The sequence below is a fragment of the Myodes glareolus genome, chromosome 3, assembly GCF_982192425.1.
Source record: "Myodes glareolus chromosome 3, mMyoGla1.1, whole genome shotgun sequence".
NCBI lineage: Eukaryota > Metazoa > Chordata > Mammalia > Rodentia > Cricetidae > Myodes > Myodes glareolus.
Window position 1 is genome coordinate 104,871,769 of NC_142028.1, and position 18,397 is coordinate 104,890,165.

Sequence of the window (18,397 nt, forward strand, 5' to 3'; positions counted from 1 at the left end):
GCCTGGCTCTTAAATCTGTCCTGACAGACACAGTGCGATGTTTTGTTGTTGTGTTTACTGTTGTTGTTTTGTGGATAAAGACACAGTGGTTTGCTTCGACATCTTTCTATTTCCTCCATTTTTGTTTCTTTACATTGTAAGCAGGAAACTAAGAATAAGCCTCTCTCTCTCTCTCTCTCTTTCTCTCTCTCTCTCTCTCTGTGTGTGTGTGTGTGTGTGTTGTGTGTGTGTGTGTGCGCTTATGTCTGTACAGTACTAAGGACTGAACCTGAACCTGGGGCTTTGGACATACTAGGCAAGTGCTCTACCATTGAGCCATATCACTAGCCTTTTTCTTTTAAAATTTACTCCTTTTTTTGAGTTAGAGTTTACCTATGTAGCCCAAACAGGCCTTGAACTCACAAGCCTCTTGAATCACTCTCTCAAGGAGCTGGGATTACAGGCCTGAGTCACACACACAGCTAAGAATGTTTTAAGCTCAATTCTAGCCATGATAACAGCTAATATTGGTAGCATTTTTGGTTTCAATAATTCTACTTCATTTCTGTTTTTAACTATTGTGCTATGTTCATCTAATCATTTTTCTTCTCAGTGAATATATACATAGTTGTATATTTAAGCTATCCAGACCTGCTTTACATAATACAAACATAATAAAAAAATCTGCTGCGCTATCTCATGGAAGCAGCTCTCACAGAGTAAGGATCATTCAACCTCAATAACTCTTCGAAGGCATTTGCTTCCCAATAGGAAGAAGAAGAAGCGAAGCTGAAGTATCTCGAAGGAAGATTAACAAATGTTTGGTCAGATTGGGCACTCGTCCTCCAGGAGCTAAGATGAGAGGCTTTGAGACCTCAGGCAGAGAAGGATGGTGCTGCACAGGGCACTCAGCAGAGCATGGCGGTGCGAGCTAAGAGTGGACTTACTCTCCTAATGAATAAAGAAAGAGGGCACAGTTACCGGAGACCACTCCTGTGCCAGCCATTTAGGGCAGTCAAAAATGTTGCAGGGCTGCACGATGGGCATCTTAGGGGTGTACATGCATTTCCACTCTTCCACTGAAGTGACATGCCCCTGGATGTCCTCCTCCACACAGGAAACTGCCCGGCTCTGGATGCCCCCCCCACACGAGGAGGAGCACGCGGTCCACGGGGTGGCCTCCCACCTACAGAAGCAAGGGGAGTCATCAGGGCGGACGTGCAAATTGCCAAACCTCCTCAGTGACCTGTCACACCAACCCGGTGCCCTGGGCCGATCACTGCTTCTCCAGAGAACCAAAGCTCTCCCTAGGCTGAAACTTCATCAAGTGGCAAAATTCAACCTTGGCAAGAATGTTTTATAAGCCTCAAATCTCAGCACAGATATAGGAGGCTACAGGCTGGGGAGCAATCTACTGGATGTCTGGGCTGTCTGTAACCTAGCTACAATGGAGATTCTATCTGCATTCCTCTTTCTGTAGTTTCTGCATATATATGTTTATATATGTATATATATACATATATATAAAATACACACATACATGTGCATATATTTATATATGTATTAATGTTTAATTACTTTGCACTAAGTATTTCTGTGAGGTCTAAAGCTGAAATAAGCAACAAACACAAAAGTTTCCCACTTGGTGTATACTTTTATCTTCAATATTTTATATTATCACTTCTGGGTTTTTAATTTTTTTAAATAGGAGGAGCTCATACATATCTCCCTACACAATAGCTCTTTCTCTCTCCCTTCTGCAACTGTCAGCTCCAGGATTCCACACACTCAGCACAAGCTAGGTGCCTAGACTCTGCTGAGTGTGTTTAAGTTGAGGAACAGAAGTATCAATAATAGTATTATTCTCTAGCTGGAGACAGACCCACAGATGCCCTCCAGTAAGGAAATCCTTGACTTGTAAACATGCTTAGTTGCTTAGTTTTGGTTGAAAGGCTTATGGTGACTGAACAGAGATACTGTTAAGGCAGAAAATGACAAGATTGCCAACGATGCTTAAGAGAACTTAGACTCTTCCTTCCTTCCTTCCTTCCTTCCTTCCTTCCTTCCTTCCTTCCTTCCTTCCTTCCTTTCCTTCTTCCTTTTCTTTCTTTCTTTTTTCTTTCCTTCCTTCCTTCTTTCCTTTCTTTTTTCTTTCTATTTTTTCTTTCTTCCTCTCTTTCTCTCCTTCCTTCCTTTCTTCCTTTCTTCCTTCCTTTCCATCCTTCCTTCCAGTTCTGTAGCAATTAGGACCAGATCGCTATCTGATTTTTGTCTCTCCTCTTGTAGATTTAGACACATGGAGCTCCTGTTTACAGTAGTATGGCACTGAGGGAGCCATGAATGTTTCTTACGTGTATTCTGATAGTTAGCACTGGTATGGAGCTTTAAGAACTCTTAAAGAATCATGAGAGATCTCATCTTAATGAGAAAGAATCAGAACATCCCTGAGTTGTCAGATCTGAATCACTACATTTTTAAATTTTGCATAGGGAGCAGGCAGCCCATTATTCTATAAGTAAGTTTCATATATCTGTGGGCTTGATTCTCCTCTGCAGAAACCAGAACGCCTGTGTCTTTCCTATGTCCTACATTTATCTGCACTGTTCAGGGTTAGGCACACCATCGTCTTCACTGCCAACAGCCAAACCTTGCTTCCAAACCCAGCATTTTCCCCAGAGAATATATAAAAAATTGCTACTATGGGGAAACTGAAGTTCTCTAGCCCTTAGCGATTGAATAGAAGTCCTTTCAAGGGAATGAAGTGGTTCTGCAGAGGTCTCCTTGCAAAAGGATAAGGTAGCTCTGTCTGCCTTTAGGTTAATCTCTGCATGACTTCCTTCTCAAGGTGGAGAACAGGCCTGGTTCAGCCTGAAGATGGGCTGAATACATAAGTATGTTCTCATGCTCCATTTAATCTGCTAGTAAGGCAGCAATATTTTAATGGACATTTAATCACCTAGATGATTGCTGTTCTATAAGGGAAAACATTTTCTAATTGGCCCTCTAAAACCTTGAAACTTCACCCCTCATGAAAGGGAGAATGATTAATTTCTGTCTCAATGCTTGCCTTAACCATGCAATTTCACTAGTGAATGTAGGCACTCTTCTCGGTATCACGGACCACAGCAAGATAGATGAGGGCAATATTACTGTGCAGATTCTTAGCATGGCTCGAGCTCACAAACTCAGGTCTGTTTGCGAAATAGTGACACATGACTCCCCATATAATAATGAGGCCACAGGGAATCCTGAAGCACAGCATATTTAGCTATGCTAAAGTCTAACGAAAGATTAGAGACGACATTCTTTTGTCATGAGGTATTAAAACAGTGACCAGGGTGAATACTACAGACAAAAGAAAATATATCAAAAAAATCTTGTCCGAGAAGAATATTAAATATGTCACAAAATGCACTTGGATTTTAATCACCTTAAATCCACACTATGATTAGTTTAAGAATTTTTCAAAATTAAAAAGGATGTCGCAAAAGAGACAGGAAGGAGCTCATTGTCAATCAATGAGTTCATCATGAGAATTAGGTTGGTATTTACGCTAAGTCAAAGGCATCAAACAGGAAAGAACCACAATGTATTAAGTGGGTACTATCTATGCTTGTCTGAAGCCTATTTAAGTGTTTTAGAGAGAAGTTTTTCTGCTTCAGTTATCAAGAAATTGCTATTGGAGGACTATTTGAGCTTTAATTTTGTTAAATGGAAACACATTTATAGAAATAGCTGTCAGTGAAGCCGACTTTGTATCTTTACTACTACGGGAAAACAGAAGTCAAGGGCCAAGAAACAGTCTGTTTGCTAACTGAATTGTTCTTTTCCGCTGAGATGAATAGACATCACATAAGCAAACAGGAGTTGGTGCAGAAACCAGCAAGTGGGACCATAGGCAGGAGGCAGCCCCAGATTTTAGACACTTGCGGGAAGTCTCATTCTATAAGAAGACAAGACTACCATATGAAAGGTATTACTTGCACAAGGAAAAAATAAACAAGCAAAATCACAGACGATGACAGGAACCTAGAGATTTCCTGGTGGGAGAAACAAATACTCAGTGTTGTTCACATTGACACGCAACTCCATTTTTATTTTAAAATACATGGCTTTCCTCCAGACAACCAGATCATGTGTCCTCGGAACACTTACTTCACAGACACAGAAACTGAAATCAAGGGCAATCTTGGCTCAATTGTGCTTATCTTTTGATTTTTTTCCAGTACACTACCAAGGAGAAGACTTCTGGGAAAAGATACCTAAGGGGAATTCTGAGGTCCCTTACTGTCTTATCAGTACAAGGACAGCAGGTGGGAGCCAACTACCTGGGGAGGAAGCCATTTAGTCACACATTTTGCAACAATTGTATCTAGTGTCAGTCACTCTCCCTTTGCACATGGCTACTAGAACAGGGACCAGACAGTCTCCTGCCAGTTACTGGAGACTTTTATCCATGTAAATACACTTGTATATGTTTGTATATATGTGTGAATGCATACAGAGAACACACTAATTCATATTTAGTGAGCATGCATGTTTACTTATCTGGGTTGTAGCTGTGACTGCTGAGCCAGGGCTATGAGAATGAAGTATCACTGGACAGTTGGGTTAGCATCCAATTAGATGTAATATATTAGGAATTCAGAGACTATCAATTAAATTTACTGAATTTTACTGTTCAAAACACAGTTATTTTTCCTACATGTTTTAGTTTAGGATTTAGCAAATTGCTCATGGTCTCATAGAAACCCAGGACTCTAAACAGCAGCTGACTCCCTGGGGGGCAAATTAGTAAAGAAAACAGCAAAGCTATTTAAAACTAATCCTAATTTTTGCTACCTGCAGAGCTATTTCCGGTCAAGCAATACAACTGGCAACTAGTACCTTTCTCAGCAACTTCAGTTTTCTCTCAAATATAAAGATAAAAAGTCCTTTAAAATTTGAATAACCCTTTTTCTAGTTTTTAAAACATACTTTAGCTAAACAATGTAGCAATTAACCTTTGTGTGTTGAAAAAAAAACCTTATACTGTAAAATATGCTGAACAAGAAGGATACAAAATTCCCTTTAATTAATTATAATTTTTCAAAAATAAAGGACGGGCACAGGAAGCCCCTATTAGAATAATGCCATGCGTGGAACTTCATATTCGCCGTGCTGTGGCCACACATCAGGCGGTGTGTGTTTAAGTCAGCAATGGCTCTGGAACGACCAGGCTCCTACCCAAAGGAGCCAGCGAGGCAGTGGAAAGGGAGTGAAAGAAAGACCCAGGCATAAGCAGACATATTGGAGCTAATTAGAGTGAGTTACTGTGTCCACTCCAAGGGCATAAGCAGACGTAGTGGAGCTAATTAGCATGAGTGACTGCATCCGCTCCAGCTAAATGTGACTCTATCCAAACGGTTTCCGAACGACAAGCTTACACTCTGAGCAGGCCAGGATTACTCAAGCGGGGCACTCAGAATGGACTTGACAAATCTGTCATCTATCATCTTATTTGGAGAAAAACAGCTCTACATTTTTACACACATACACTACAGCATCAGAAGCGGGATGTGCTAATTCTAACATCAGGATGATGGATTTACGTACCGAGGAAGGGGATGGTAGAGGTCATAAGGCATGATCTGCTTGTATCCGTCACTGTTAGGAACAATAATGCCAACCCTCTGAGTAGAAGGTACACACAATAAATAAACACTAAATGATTACATCATACACATTTTATACAATTGCAAAACAACATTCATAAATCATCTCTGAAAACAACACTGGAACACTTGGAGCTTTATGCTAGTGTATGCTGTGGGCTGGGGAAAGCTCTTAAAAGACACTATTTTCTATAATTAGTCCTCTGATCCGAGCAGGAAATACCACTGGAAAGGGGGGTAGTGAGAAACCTTGGCACCTCATCATTAACTATATGGCACAATAAGCTTGTAAATGTTCTTGAATCCCCCAAATTATCCATTCTATGAGGTCATTATTATTATTATCGTCATTATTAATGTTACTTCCAGATGCCCACCGAGCAATTACAGTTACTGTCTCACATTTGATGAAAGAGAAAGCTATGTAAGCAGGAGGTTATGGACCACAGAACTGACAAGACTGTAGCATGCATCAGCAAATATGCTTCTATTTCTGGCAGATCTAAAGATTTACAGTACCTGGAGGGTAGCCACTTGGATGTTTTATAAAGGGGAGGGAGGAACTACCAAATGTTATAAGCAATGGCTAGCAAGAGCAAACACCCTACCAAAATGAAGTCATGAAACTGACCACAACTATGAAAGCTTTCTCATCTGTAAAATATTATGCGAGGCTAACTGCTTTATCATGGTGACTGTGTCTGTTACGGCTGCAATTAGTACCCTGGGAAACCTATGAGGTTCAGAGACAGAGGAATGGCCAAAGAGCCGCAGGAAAGGACATTATTGTACGCTGTGTGACTGGAGGATGCGCAAGGAAGGACAGCACGGGCTGTGTTGCAGGTCTTCAGGTCTCCAGTGCACATTACCCAAGTTCTTCATTTCAACTAATGCCTCCCTTTGGTAAGACTGGGTCTTGACTGAAGACTACCCCCAGGATGGTAAAGCTTTTCTTACTACTTAGGCTGTTGAAGTAGGGTGCTAGAGCGGCAGAGCCTCCATCTAGGGTGGGATATGAAGAACAGGGTAGATGCAGAGCACGGAAGGGCACACATGGAAGATGGTTCGTTTTCATATGACAAGTGCTAAGGAGCTCCTGTCTTGAACATTAAAGAGACCTTTACATTCTGTTTGTATCTTTGGGATACATGTGTATATATTTATATATCTACGTAATAATTAACATACATTCAGCATGTCTATACTTACATTTAAATAAATCGATTTCCTTTTGGATTCCATCAATTAACATGGGATGGTATCATACTTTTAAAAACAAAGCTAGCAGATCTAAGCATTCAGATGGCCTTACTATGGATCAGATGACAAAAAACACTGACTGAAAATCATGAAAAGAAAGAAAGGAAAAGAGAACTGACTGTAAGGCTCTAAAAAGCTGAACTTGAAGGAGACAGGTGACAGGGTCTAGATGTGTTTCAGAGAAAACAGAAACAGAGCCATGAAGACAGATTTCCCGGGATGAAATGGTCATTCACCTCTTTGCTTTACAGAAGGACGTAAAGAAACACAATGTCTGTATTCATTTCTTTGAATGTTTTCTGTTCATTTTCTGCTAAGATTTCCTGGTATGTGAATAAGTGAGCACACCTGGATATGTCAGCCTTATGTCCCAGGGCCCATGAGAGCGACGCTGTGGGAGCAATGAAGTGATTATCACATTCAATTTCGATCCTGCTTTGGGAGTTAATGTCCTATTCTTTTCTATCTTTGCAAAAAAAAAAAAAAAAAAGCTTAATCCTGACTCTTGTTAGAAACTTGAGATCCCTTTTTCATAATTTTTGTACCTAATAATCAAGAGAATGTTCCCTTTAAAATGATAGTATTTAAAAGGATTAAAGGACACTAATGTTTCAAATTCTTTTTAAAATTTAGAAATATACTGCTATTTAATAGAAGTGAATTACGGTATCAATCAAATAGAACGAAGTTAAGTTTTATCTAACCCTTGCATCAATTCATTGTACATCAGTTTCTACACGTGGAAATGCGGACCGCTGCCTTCTCTCCTGGAAGAATTTATCACCATAATTTGTCATCTTCAATCTGAGAATGAACTGTTACAGGTCTCTGTCACCTGATTTATCAGCTGATGATATTTGGAATGGAGACAGCAAGATCGAGCAAGACAAGTTGAGCTGAAGAAAGGGGATAAATAGGGGGAGCGCAGAGATGTCGCGACCTTGGGCTGTGTTAGAAACCGTGTTTGTGTTTGAGCACGAAGCTTTAAACCTGGTTTCAGCAAAACTATAACTCTATTTGTCTTTCTGTGGCACGGGTCATGGTGAAGACTCATAAAATGACTTTGTGGCACCTGTGAAAACAGAAAGATAGCAAAACAATGGGGCTCTGTCCAGCCCTCAGTGCATATTCCTGAGCCTTGGCTCTGCTCCCTCCTGGGGCTCTGACCACAGTCCTGATCTTTGACTGCACTGTGAAGGAGGGGAAGGCAATCATTGCGTACCTTTAAGACACATTGGTTTTGTTCTCAGGTAAAGTGCACATTATGAAGGATGGTGGAAAGGGAAGCCATTAAGGGACTCGATGAAAGTCTCCCTAGATTGGGCGTAGATGTGACTGTGTTTGTGTGTATACCTTCAGACATGTCTCTGAATACGTGGACAGGAGAGAAGGAAGTGAACACAATTTTAAAAACTGTCAAGAGGGACACCATAAGGGCACACTACTCATTCTTCATTGCTTCAATAGTCCTGACCACTTGTGCATTTTCACAACGGCATGCCCTGACACCATCTAAAACTCTCATTGCAAGGGGTGTTGAGAGTAGAAGCTGAGGATAAGAAAGGAAGAGACACCTCCCACCTAATCTACACAAAGAGCACACTTTACTCAACTGTCTAATGCTATGATGTTATGACAGGTTCTTATAATGAAATATTATCTAGAATATAAATATACAAAACACTCTGAACCATTTTCAATAATATAGAGGCTGAAAAAGTACAAAATAGAATATATCATTAAATTCATGACATTATGAATTTAAATTTAAAATTTACGTATTCACATTTCATCAATAAAATAATTTTTATCTTGTGTGTATGTGTTCACAGAAATACACAAGAACACATATAAGTATACATGTGTGTATACACACACACGCACATATACATATATACTTCCACACATATAGTAGAGAAATACCTAACAGCAGTGTCTGGTTCCTGGGGGCTAGATGTTTTTTTCCTTGCTATCAAAAACATCTTGCTGCTTTTGCAAGTTCTAAAATAACATATTGCCTCTAACGAGCTTAACAATTAGAATACTGAAGTAAAATGAAATTTCAATTGAGGAAAAGCATAGATGGGGGCATTTGGAGCTGACCCACGTGGGTTAAATAAGGTCATCATCCCAATTCCATGTGTCACCTAAAGGTCACCGAGGCTTTGTGAAGGAATGATCTTCTCTGTTCCCCTCCCTGCCTCTCCCTTCTCTTCATCCCTCTCCCCTGCCCCCAATTTACTCAGGAGAGCTTGCCTTTTTCTACTTCCCATGTAGATTAGATCTATGTATGTCTCTCTTAGGGTCCTCATTGTTGTCTGGGTTCTCTGGGATTGTGATTTGTAGTCTGGTTCTCTTTGCTTTATGTTTAAAAATCACTTATGAGTGAGTACATGTAATAATTGTCTTTCTGTATCTGGGTTCCCTCACTCAAAATGATGTTTTCTAGCTCCATCCATTTGCCTGCAAATTTCAAGATGCCATTTTTTCTGCTGTGTGGTACTCCATTGTGTAAATGTACCACATTTTCCTTATCCTTTATTCAGTTGAAGGGCATTTAAGTTGTTTTTAGGTTCTGGCTATGACAAATAATGCTGCTATGACATAGTTGAGCACATGTCCTTCAGGTACGATTGAGCATCCTTTGGGAATATACCCAAATGTGGTATTGCTGGGTCTTGAGGAAGGTTGTTTCCTAATTTTCTGAGAAATTGCTGTACTAAAATCCAAAGTGGCGGTGCTAGTTTGCACTCCTATCAGCAATGCAGGAGTGCTCCCTTTACCCAGCATCCTCTCTAGCATAAGTTGTCATCAGTGTTTTTGATAAGATGCAACTTCTAAGCAATAGACATGACCTTAAAAAAATCAAGCCAGAATCAGGGTCACATGACTGAACTGTGGAATTCATGTACTGTGATATATCTTTACAAGAAAAATCCTAATGGACACTTAACACACGAGGTTCTCTTTATAAGGGATATGAATCATATGGAGTTCATCTCGGTGAATCTCTCAAGACCTCTTACCTCTTCTCACTAAACATCCCTTTCCTGGCTTCTGACAGAGGTGTGGACTCCAGTCTCTGAGACCAGGGAGACCCACACAACTTGCCCTCCTTCCTTACAAACTGCTTCTCTCGTGTATGGTGTCCTTGCTCAAAGCAGCTCCACTCTTCCACCTACCCTATATGGAGGCATTTTTGCTTCTTCTATTTGCCATGGCCTTAAAGTGTATCTTGTAGTAAAATCGGGCTGCTGGCACACTTCACTTGACTCTATATCTTTCCATTCCCAGAAGCAACCATGGACATCATGAAGATCTCTTTGTTTTCCATCTCATGTGTGTTTCAGACATCATGTTGGTCCATACTGTGCAGTTTTGGGCCCCCGACTTTCGCTGACTCCTCTGACTCTTCGCCTTTCACATGGTACCAAACATTAAGCCTCAAAGACCAGGCAAGTAGAGGGTTTTTTTTTCTTTTTTTAGAATGAAGTTATGGGTACCACAGTATTCTGGTTATAGGGTTCCATCTTCTCTAGATAATTTCCAGCAGTAATAGAAACCACCTTCTTCCTAAACAACACTGCAGAGACTAAGGAAATGTTGAAAGAGAACCAAGTATTTTGCTTTTCCCTGAGGGGCAGAAAATGAAGGGAGGACCACCCAAGAAGTGGTGAGGTTGAATGTTGATGTTCTTCTTGCTACATCCTCTCAATGTATATAACCTTGAGTACCAGACATCTGGACCTTTGCTTCCACATTATGAAAATCCAAGTGGTGGGCTAGTTATAAGTTTTACAATGAAAGGAGAATGGAAGACCAGAAACTAAGGCTTGTGGAATTTGCCTCACTTTTCCCTGCCCAGTGACTGCTTAGTACCCAACTTGATAACCACTGGGATGATTATCTCCAAATTCTTCCTCCCCTAACACCTTCCAATATCCTGAAACAGGAGTGTTCTTAACAGAGAGTCAAGTTGGAATCAGCTGAGGAAATGTTTTATATGATGTCCTGATTTTTAAAAATTGCAATAATGCCAAATCAATTAAGGATACCTGGGATCAGACTCAAGAATCCTGATTCACTAACATGATCTGAATTTTTTTCTCAAAAATTCATTTTCTACTATAAAACAAATTTCTGGGTAGTTTTTAACCTCTTAGAATAAATGATACAAGTTTTCTGCATGTCTACTTTTTGGCATTTCTTTCTTGACATTAATGAATGACATCATTTCTGTGTTGCTTTTAAATAAGTAGGACTGTTGTTGTCTTAGGACTTACTTTCCTCTACTGTTTATACCCCAGACAATGATTTGCATGAACACCGATACTTGTGGTTACATGGAAGACGTTTGCTTCATCTGGATTTCTGCTCACTTTGTCAAACACACAAACTTGTACTGAAATTGTCCTATGCTGCCTTGGAAGCCGACCTCACAGGCCACGGCAGGCAGCATGGAGGGCAGGATCTGTGCTGATGATGGCACCAGGGTTGCGTCTCTGTGGGGAGAGAGACACTGTGAAGCACTTAGATCCGTGTTCCAGCTTGCTTTGATGGAGCCTCACTTGAGAATGCGGCTTCCTCTTTGGCCTGTTAACTCCACGGGGAATACGAAACTAAACAGAGGCAATGAACATGTGAGCATCTTGTAAACTTCTCATGAGGGTAACTTTGGAGAGGTCAATTTAGCCGTTTGAGTCCCCACTTAATGACGAGAGCTGTGATTCCCCGAGTTCCTGGAGCCTGGCGAGGAGCTTTCCACCCATTACTTCACAGAATCCTCAAAGTTCCTGGCAGAAATGTTGTATTTTACAGATGGGAAACTAAAGACATCGAGTAAAGAAATGTCTTACACAGTGGTAGGTTGAAGTTAAACATAAGGATGATGACATTACCTTTCCTTGGAACTCCCAAGGTAACTAAAAGAATTGCACAAATCATTAGTCACATGCTTTAAAGCTTTGAAAGGTCATGTAAGAAGTGGACTTACTCTTACTATGAACTGATTTGACAGGATAAATGAATTGCTTGATAACTGAGTTGGAGCCATATGCGACTGTTTCCCTGATGGGAGGCGTGTCTTTGAGCTTTGGCTCTATTATGCATGTGGATACATTCTGCAATGCAGGATAACTCTGCTTTGTCATCCCATAGAGATCCACAGAAACAGAAATAAGGTTTTATGAGGTTTTTTTTTTAGAATTTATTTAAATGAGATTGGTTGGAAGGAGGTGGTTTCTTTTCTAAATCATTCACTGTTGCAATAAAACGAAGTATTTCAGACTTGCATGATGCACCTTCACTTTTCAATTAATTAATTAATTAATTTTGCTTCCTCAATAAACCAACCATTTTCTAGTCTTAAATTGAGTTTTCCTGTTAGGGAAACAAATGGCAATGACTCCCAGCTGCTTAGGGGAGGGTTGTTCTTGATACCTGGGAACTAAGACTTCAGCCGTCAGCCTGCATAAGACCTTAGAAACCCCACACATGTGATTTAGGTTCAAGATGATGTTTTCCTAGGGATTCTCTTCTGCTTTTAGAACAACCCAGAGAATTTTAGAATTCTGCCTTTCCTTTTTATGGATTAAAAAACAAAAACAAAAACCATAAAAACAAATCCAATGTCTGAAGAGCAGCTTCCGTAGGCAACACCGATACTGTCAGCACAACCATGGTCTCAGTCCTAGCTGTAGTAACTAACGTCTACGGAGTGCCTACTGTGTGTTAGGCCCCCCCACTAAGCTCTTTAAATGTATGGTAGCATTTATTCCTCATGGTGACTTTATGTTGCTATTGTACTTCCCAGGATGAAAATCTAAGGCTTAGTGAGAAGAAGTCATTTGCCAAAGGCTGCCCAACTGGTAGGCGGCAGATTCAGTCTCAAGCCAGGCTGTGCCGCTGCAAATCTCCCATTCCTCCCCGTTGGCTCTGCTGCCCTGGGCTGGTTAGTCACCCAGGAGGTCGCATGTGCCATCTCTCCAGGCACAGAGTATTTCTTTACAGTCACATTAGGGTTCGAATCTGAGATCCGCTTTTCACAATGTGGTCGCCAGCCAGTGATATTTATATACTTGATTGCCAAATTAAAATAGAGCTGGAAAAATAAAAGCAAGACACACACACCAACTGATGAGCCCCAAATACCACTTGACTCACCAGAACTGCCACTTGGGGCATTCAAGTTTGGGATATCTGCTGGATATTGTTGCTCTAAATTCCCGAGGGCAGGTGGAATTCCGAGGCAGTTGGGTTTGTTTGCTAGTGACTGTGACAATGGCAGTGGAGTGAGAGCCCTTTACACCTGTCTCACCCCCACCAAGACGCTTTACTACCGCCTTGGAGGAAGAAACGCAAGGTGTGTGTCAAGTCAATCTGTGAAGAGATTCTCTGCTCTTTCCGTAGTGCCTTGCATGAGGTTCACAACAGCCCAAGGTTGCATGTTCTATATTTCAAGCTGCTCTGAGAACAGCAGTGCCTGTTAGACGGGAAAGTTTAACTCTTTTTTCTGCTGTCCCTTTCCCATAAGCAAATAACTTGAGGCTTTCTAGCCCCGTGATAGATGTGACCTTCTACCCAGGAGACAGAAGTGGTAGGAACTGCTGGACAAATTTCAACACAGCTTCCCTTGGTGTAAGGGGAAAGTGACAGTTATGCCATGGCAGATGCATGATAGCTTTGTCATGTGATTAGATCCCAAACGTCTGTGACCTGGGAGACCGTTCATAATAGCGCAGAACAGAGACCTAAGCATCCAGGAGCTCTCTGATGGGCAGGGGGTAGTACCTCTGCACTTCTGTGAATGCTCAAGTCGGACTATCATGGCACCTACAGCAGACTGTGTAAGAACACGTGATTACCCCGTGACATCATGGCTCAGAGCTGCCAAAGAAAAACTGTACTAATTTTAGCAAAGAGCCATTAAATCTTTATACTTCTTTTCCCCTTTCCTTCGTCTTAAGTGTTGGCTCCCTTTTGGGGTCCACTTTTGGCTAGGAAACTAAGTATTTTATCACGCCATAAAAGTGACTGCCTCAGTGACATGAGCGGAGATCAACAAAGCCCTGCCGGGAGGAACAGCTGCGCAGCCAGGGAAGTTCTGCCATGGGGCAGACAGGGCAGCGGTCTGGAGTCCCTGCCTCAGCAGCACACCAGGTTGCTCCGGGGCATGGGTGTTGGGGCTTACTTTTCGGAGAGGAAACAAAGACCGAGGAATCCTTGAGTTCACAGAACCCCATCTGTGCTATGTGCAATTGACAAGGCCGAAAAGAAAAGCGAGTGTCGTCACAATGCTTATCTTGGGCACTGGGGAGCATTAATGAGTTCTGTTGTTTTCATTTTAGCCTTTTAACTTATCCACATTTTAAAATTAACCTTTAGAAGCAGAGAAAGTGATAACAACATAAAAAAGAAAAACCCTTTAGACAGAATAGGGCCAGATGTTCACGGTCTGCTCAGCATCATCGGTAACCATGGCAGCTGACTGATGAGAGGTTATGAAGAGTCTAAGGAGGAAACAGGAGCACGAGGAGAAGCGGAAACGAAGGTGGGGAGGCACACAGGGAAGCAGAGAGAACTCCTGCAGCTGGCTGAGTGGTAAGGAGCGGGTTATATTCCTAAGGAACATAACCGAGGCTTGAAAGTCGGGCAATTATTTTATGTCATTACTAAATACTGTGTGTGGTCCGTGTGTGTGCCTGGGAGCTGTGATGGAGGGGAGGTCAAAGGACCACACTAGATGTCCTACTCCATCGCTCTGCACCTCAGTCTTTTAAGGCAAAAGATTCTCACTGAATCTGGGGCTAGGCTGGTGGCCAGCAAGCCCCAGGGATTCACTTGTCTCCACCCTGCTAGCTCTGGGGTTCTAGGGAGGTGTGGCCACACTCAGCTTTGGGTTTGGATGCAGGGGATTCACACTCAGGCCATCATGCTCCTCATTCAGCAAGCCTTGTCAGCTACCAGAGCCATCTCTCCGGCCCCTAGTTAGTGTCATTTCTGGGGTTCGTGGCACATTTCAATCTTGAAAGGGAGCAAGATTTGAACTAATTAACTGAATAGGATCTTGGGTCTAGTTAATATAAGCTCCAGATCCCAAGATTTACAGGAAAAATAGTGATCTCAGTGACTACATATAATAGTATTTTATATACCAACATAGGAACTAAAATGTGTCAGTTTTCTACTAAGAATGCCCTTCTTTTCATTTTGAAGACTTCTAATTTTGGACACAAAGGTGTTGTTTTAATGTTCTTGTATCCCGTTTGACTGTACTATGGCATCATTAAATCTGTAGTCATTAGAAAGTAGATGCTCAATGACTTGACTCCATTGTCCAATGGGAGAAAGACCCATCTTAGAAAGTCTCTCCTGTCGGTGTTGAGCGTACTCCTTCCTGGTTTCCCTTGGAATTCAGAAGAGTTATACATGAGACAGCTCCATGAACCCCACAGGAAGCCCCGAGCACCTTAAGCTAAGATGTAGACCCCCGCCCGCCCCAAGCAGCTCCCCTCCAGTCTTTCCTACTGATAAGTCTTAATTTTTACAGCTTTGTCTAATTATATCTTCGATCAAAAAGTCGTTTTCTAATATTAGCTTTTAACTTCTTTTTCTTTTCTTTCTTCTTCCCTTCTAATAGCCACCTGTCCCAACATTTGTGTGTGCTGTATTAGATATTTTAAAATAACACAGGGTATAGGCTGAACACGCAGCCTTCTTTCAATGTAGCATTTTTTCCTTGCCTTTGGATAATAAGAAATGGGCCAAAAATGTCACTCCCACAGAGAAGAGTGGGTAAAAATCAGAGACCAGAAACAAAGGCTAAATTCTTCCCATTACAAACATTTTCTTCAGCTTGTTAGCAACAAAGCTTCATTTCAAAACCCTCTCCGGTGGCTATTTCTTTATTGAAAATAAAACTGGGGAAATGGAGCTATTTCTCCTGGAAATAGACATAACATTTCACAGACGTGTGTATGGAAGACCTTTAGTGTCTTGGTGACAGTATTTACTCCTCTGAATTGGGATAAATATGTTTTTTCCTGCTAAAGGCATGGATAAAAATGTATGAATAGGATAATTTTAAAATAGGGTTCAAATTAGTTTGCTATAACTATCATAGTTAAAAGTACTTCAACTACTTGATATTTCTAAAGCAAAGTCAAGCAAAAATTTAACACCTTATTTTGTTTTATATCACATCTAACTTTTGATAGCCCACATTCTGACATAAACACAAAGCTAAGTTAAACTAAAACTGGAAACTGTAAACTATCTGTTTTTGCTGACCCTTTAGGGAGTTTACTTTTATGATGTATGTACTATGGTTCCTAAAAGTTAATTAATAAAGGCAAATTCAAGTCGTGTGTTTAATTTATAATTCTTGACATAAGGTAGAAAGAACACAGCGCAATACTTTAAAATGTCAACAATAGAAGAAAAAACCAAGTTACATCGCTACAAGGTGCAGACAGAATGCTCTCCTCCTACGTCGTTCACGCAACAGCCCAGCTAGCTGTTCTTTCATGCATATATAATCGGCAAAGTAGGATTTAAAATGTAACACAGAAATCATGTGTAAGAAAGGGTGTTTTGGCATTTGGCCTTTGTGACTGATGTTTGCTATTAAGGAGAAGAGTTGTCATAGCTGCTGTCAGTGAGTTGTGGATGAGTAAGCTGCGACTATGAAGGATCCCTCGCCAGGGTAGAGAGAGCTAAGCAAAGGCAGTGCGCATGAGCAGATTCTCCGCCTGCACGCCCGCCATCACTCATCGTCAAGACGCTTCATTAGTCCGGCTGATTCCCGATCTTGCAAATGATTCGGGGACCAATTATGGTTTTTCCAAAACAAACACTAGTGTGTGAAGGTGTTAAAGATTTCAGTCTTCAGACCTGTTAATTAAGCAGATCCTCAAGAAAACCTGACTTGGAAATAAGCCCTGACTTCTACTTAGCAAAGGCTGAGTTTGTTGAAAGGCAGCAAAAGTATTTTGAGGCTGGTTCTGACCCTAATTAACTGTGTGAATTGATTATGCTAGAAAGAGTCACTATAGTCCTGATGTGCAGTCTTCTGTGACCACATCCCTGATCAGGGACAGGGAAGAGCTGGAAGATACACTATGCCATCACCCCGACCAAGAGACCAAGATGTGCACCAGACAGACTTTGTCAAGGAGAGAAAGAGAAGAATTGACTTTGAAGAGCACTTTACAGAAATAAAGTACATAGTTCCCGAGGTAGCAGCAAGAGCAAGGAGCATGGGTGCCACTAACAGACAGCTGGGGGCGGGTGCCGGGGTGGGGAGACACTTGACAGGAACCCGTCACTTATTTTCAAGTTAAATATTCGCTTTCACCTAAGAAGCTGATTGGAGACCTGCTTTGTGTTTCTGATAAATAAACTGGTAAACTGAACTGACCTTGCTGGACAAGGGTCCAGGTTACATTCCTGAAGCTTGGGTTTCGGCTTGACGTTCTCTGGGTAGTAGTGGCAGTACTGGTCAGCGACCACACGGCTACTCCGGAGATCATAGCACTCAGCTGACGTCAGCTGGTAACCTGTAAACATCAAACCAACCAGGGCGCTTAAGGCACGTGCCAGCACAATATACTTCTGTATGATTTTTTTTTTTTACTATTTCCCACTAATAGGAATTATTCCCTTTGCCTAAGTCATTTTCAAGAGAAAGCAAATTTATAATTGGAAGATTTATCACTGTTGTAGACCTCAAATTCTATATTTTCTCAAGTAATCTATTCATTTTAACCATTAAGCTATATTAAAGGGCTTGAGTTATACAAGAATATAGATTATAAAATCCTGAGGTAAGAAGTTGTTTATTTTGTGTAATATAAAAATATAACAGAAAAACATCATTAGTAATTTTATTAACTAAGCTTGATATGCAAGGATGCTAAATTGCATCCTTTGTGGCCTCCAGGGAGAAAAAAAAACCTCACAATTCATTAAGAAAGCAAGCAATAAGGGAATAAATAAAAATAATCTCAATGTGCCCTTTTTGAACAACGGAGATTTATGAATCAGGTCCCACCTGAGTTGGGTATTTAGCAGGCTGTCTAACTTCAGCCTGCATGAGTTGAGCTGAATAAACAAGCTTTAAAGTCCCCACAACAGCGACCATGAATCTGATTTCCTCACACAATTAAAACAACAAAATCAAGCATAACAAAATATGAAAATCAAAAAATCAAAATGGAAAGCCCTCCTTGGCCTTCCTTCTTGCTACCTAAATTTTACTTTCTCCCAAGACTTTGTTGTTTATCCTCAAATCAAGTGTCTGCCTCATATTTTCTAGGCTTCCCTTCCCACAATTGTGATATATCTCTTTCCAAAAAGCTGTCAAGTAATATTTACTTTTATTTATGTGTTGGAGATTTCTCACCTGTTTCGTTACAGAAAGCAGTGATCAAGACTTAGACTCTCGCAGTGAAAATAAATAAGCACCAGGAATTTTAAAAGTTGGTAATCCTTCTACTCCAGACCCC

The 18,397-nt window shown here is 41.0% G+C and overlaps 1 protein-coding gene across 5 annotated transcripts in view; it reads right to left on the reverse strand.

Annotated features, from left to right (window-relative positions):
* Adamtsl1 (ADAMTS like 1) overlaps window positions 1–18,397 on the reverse strand; it is a 924,007-nt gene that overhangs the window by 183,553 nt on the left and 722,057 nt on the right. For 3 of the 5 annotated variants that reach the window (XM_087904874.1, XM_087904873.1, XM_087904877.1), the window contains 3 exons: window positions 17,311–17,449; window positions 5,575–5,625; window positions 961–1,165 (listed from right to left, as the gene is read on the reverse strand). In XM_087904874.1, coding sequence (XP_087761000.1) covers window positions 961–1,165; window positions 5,575–5,625; window positions 17,311–17,449 — 395 coding nt within the window. The remainder of the gene's footprint in view (window positions 1–960; window positions 1,166–5,574; window positions 5,626–17,310; window positions 17,450–18,397) is intronic. The other 2 variants (XM_087904876.1, XM_087904875.1) reach the window with 1 other exon arrangement.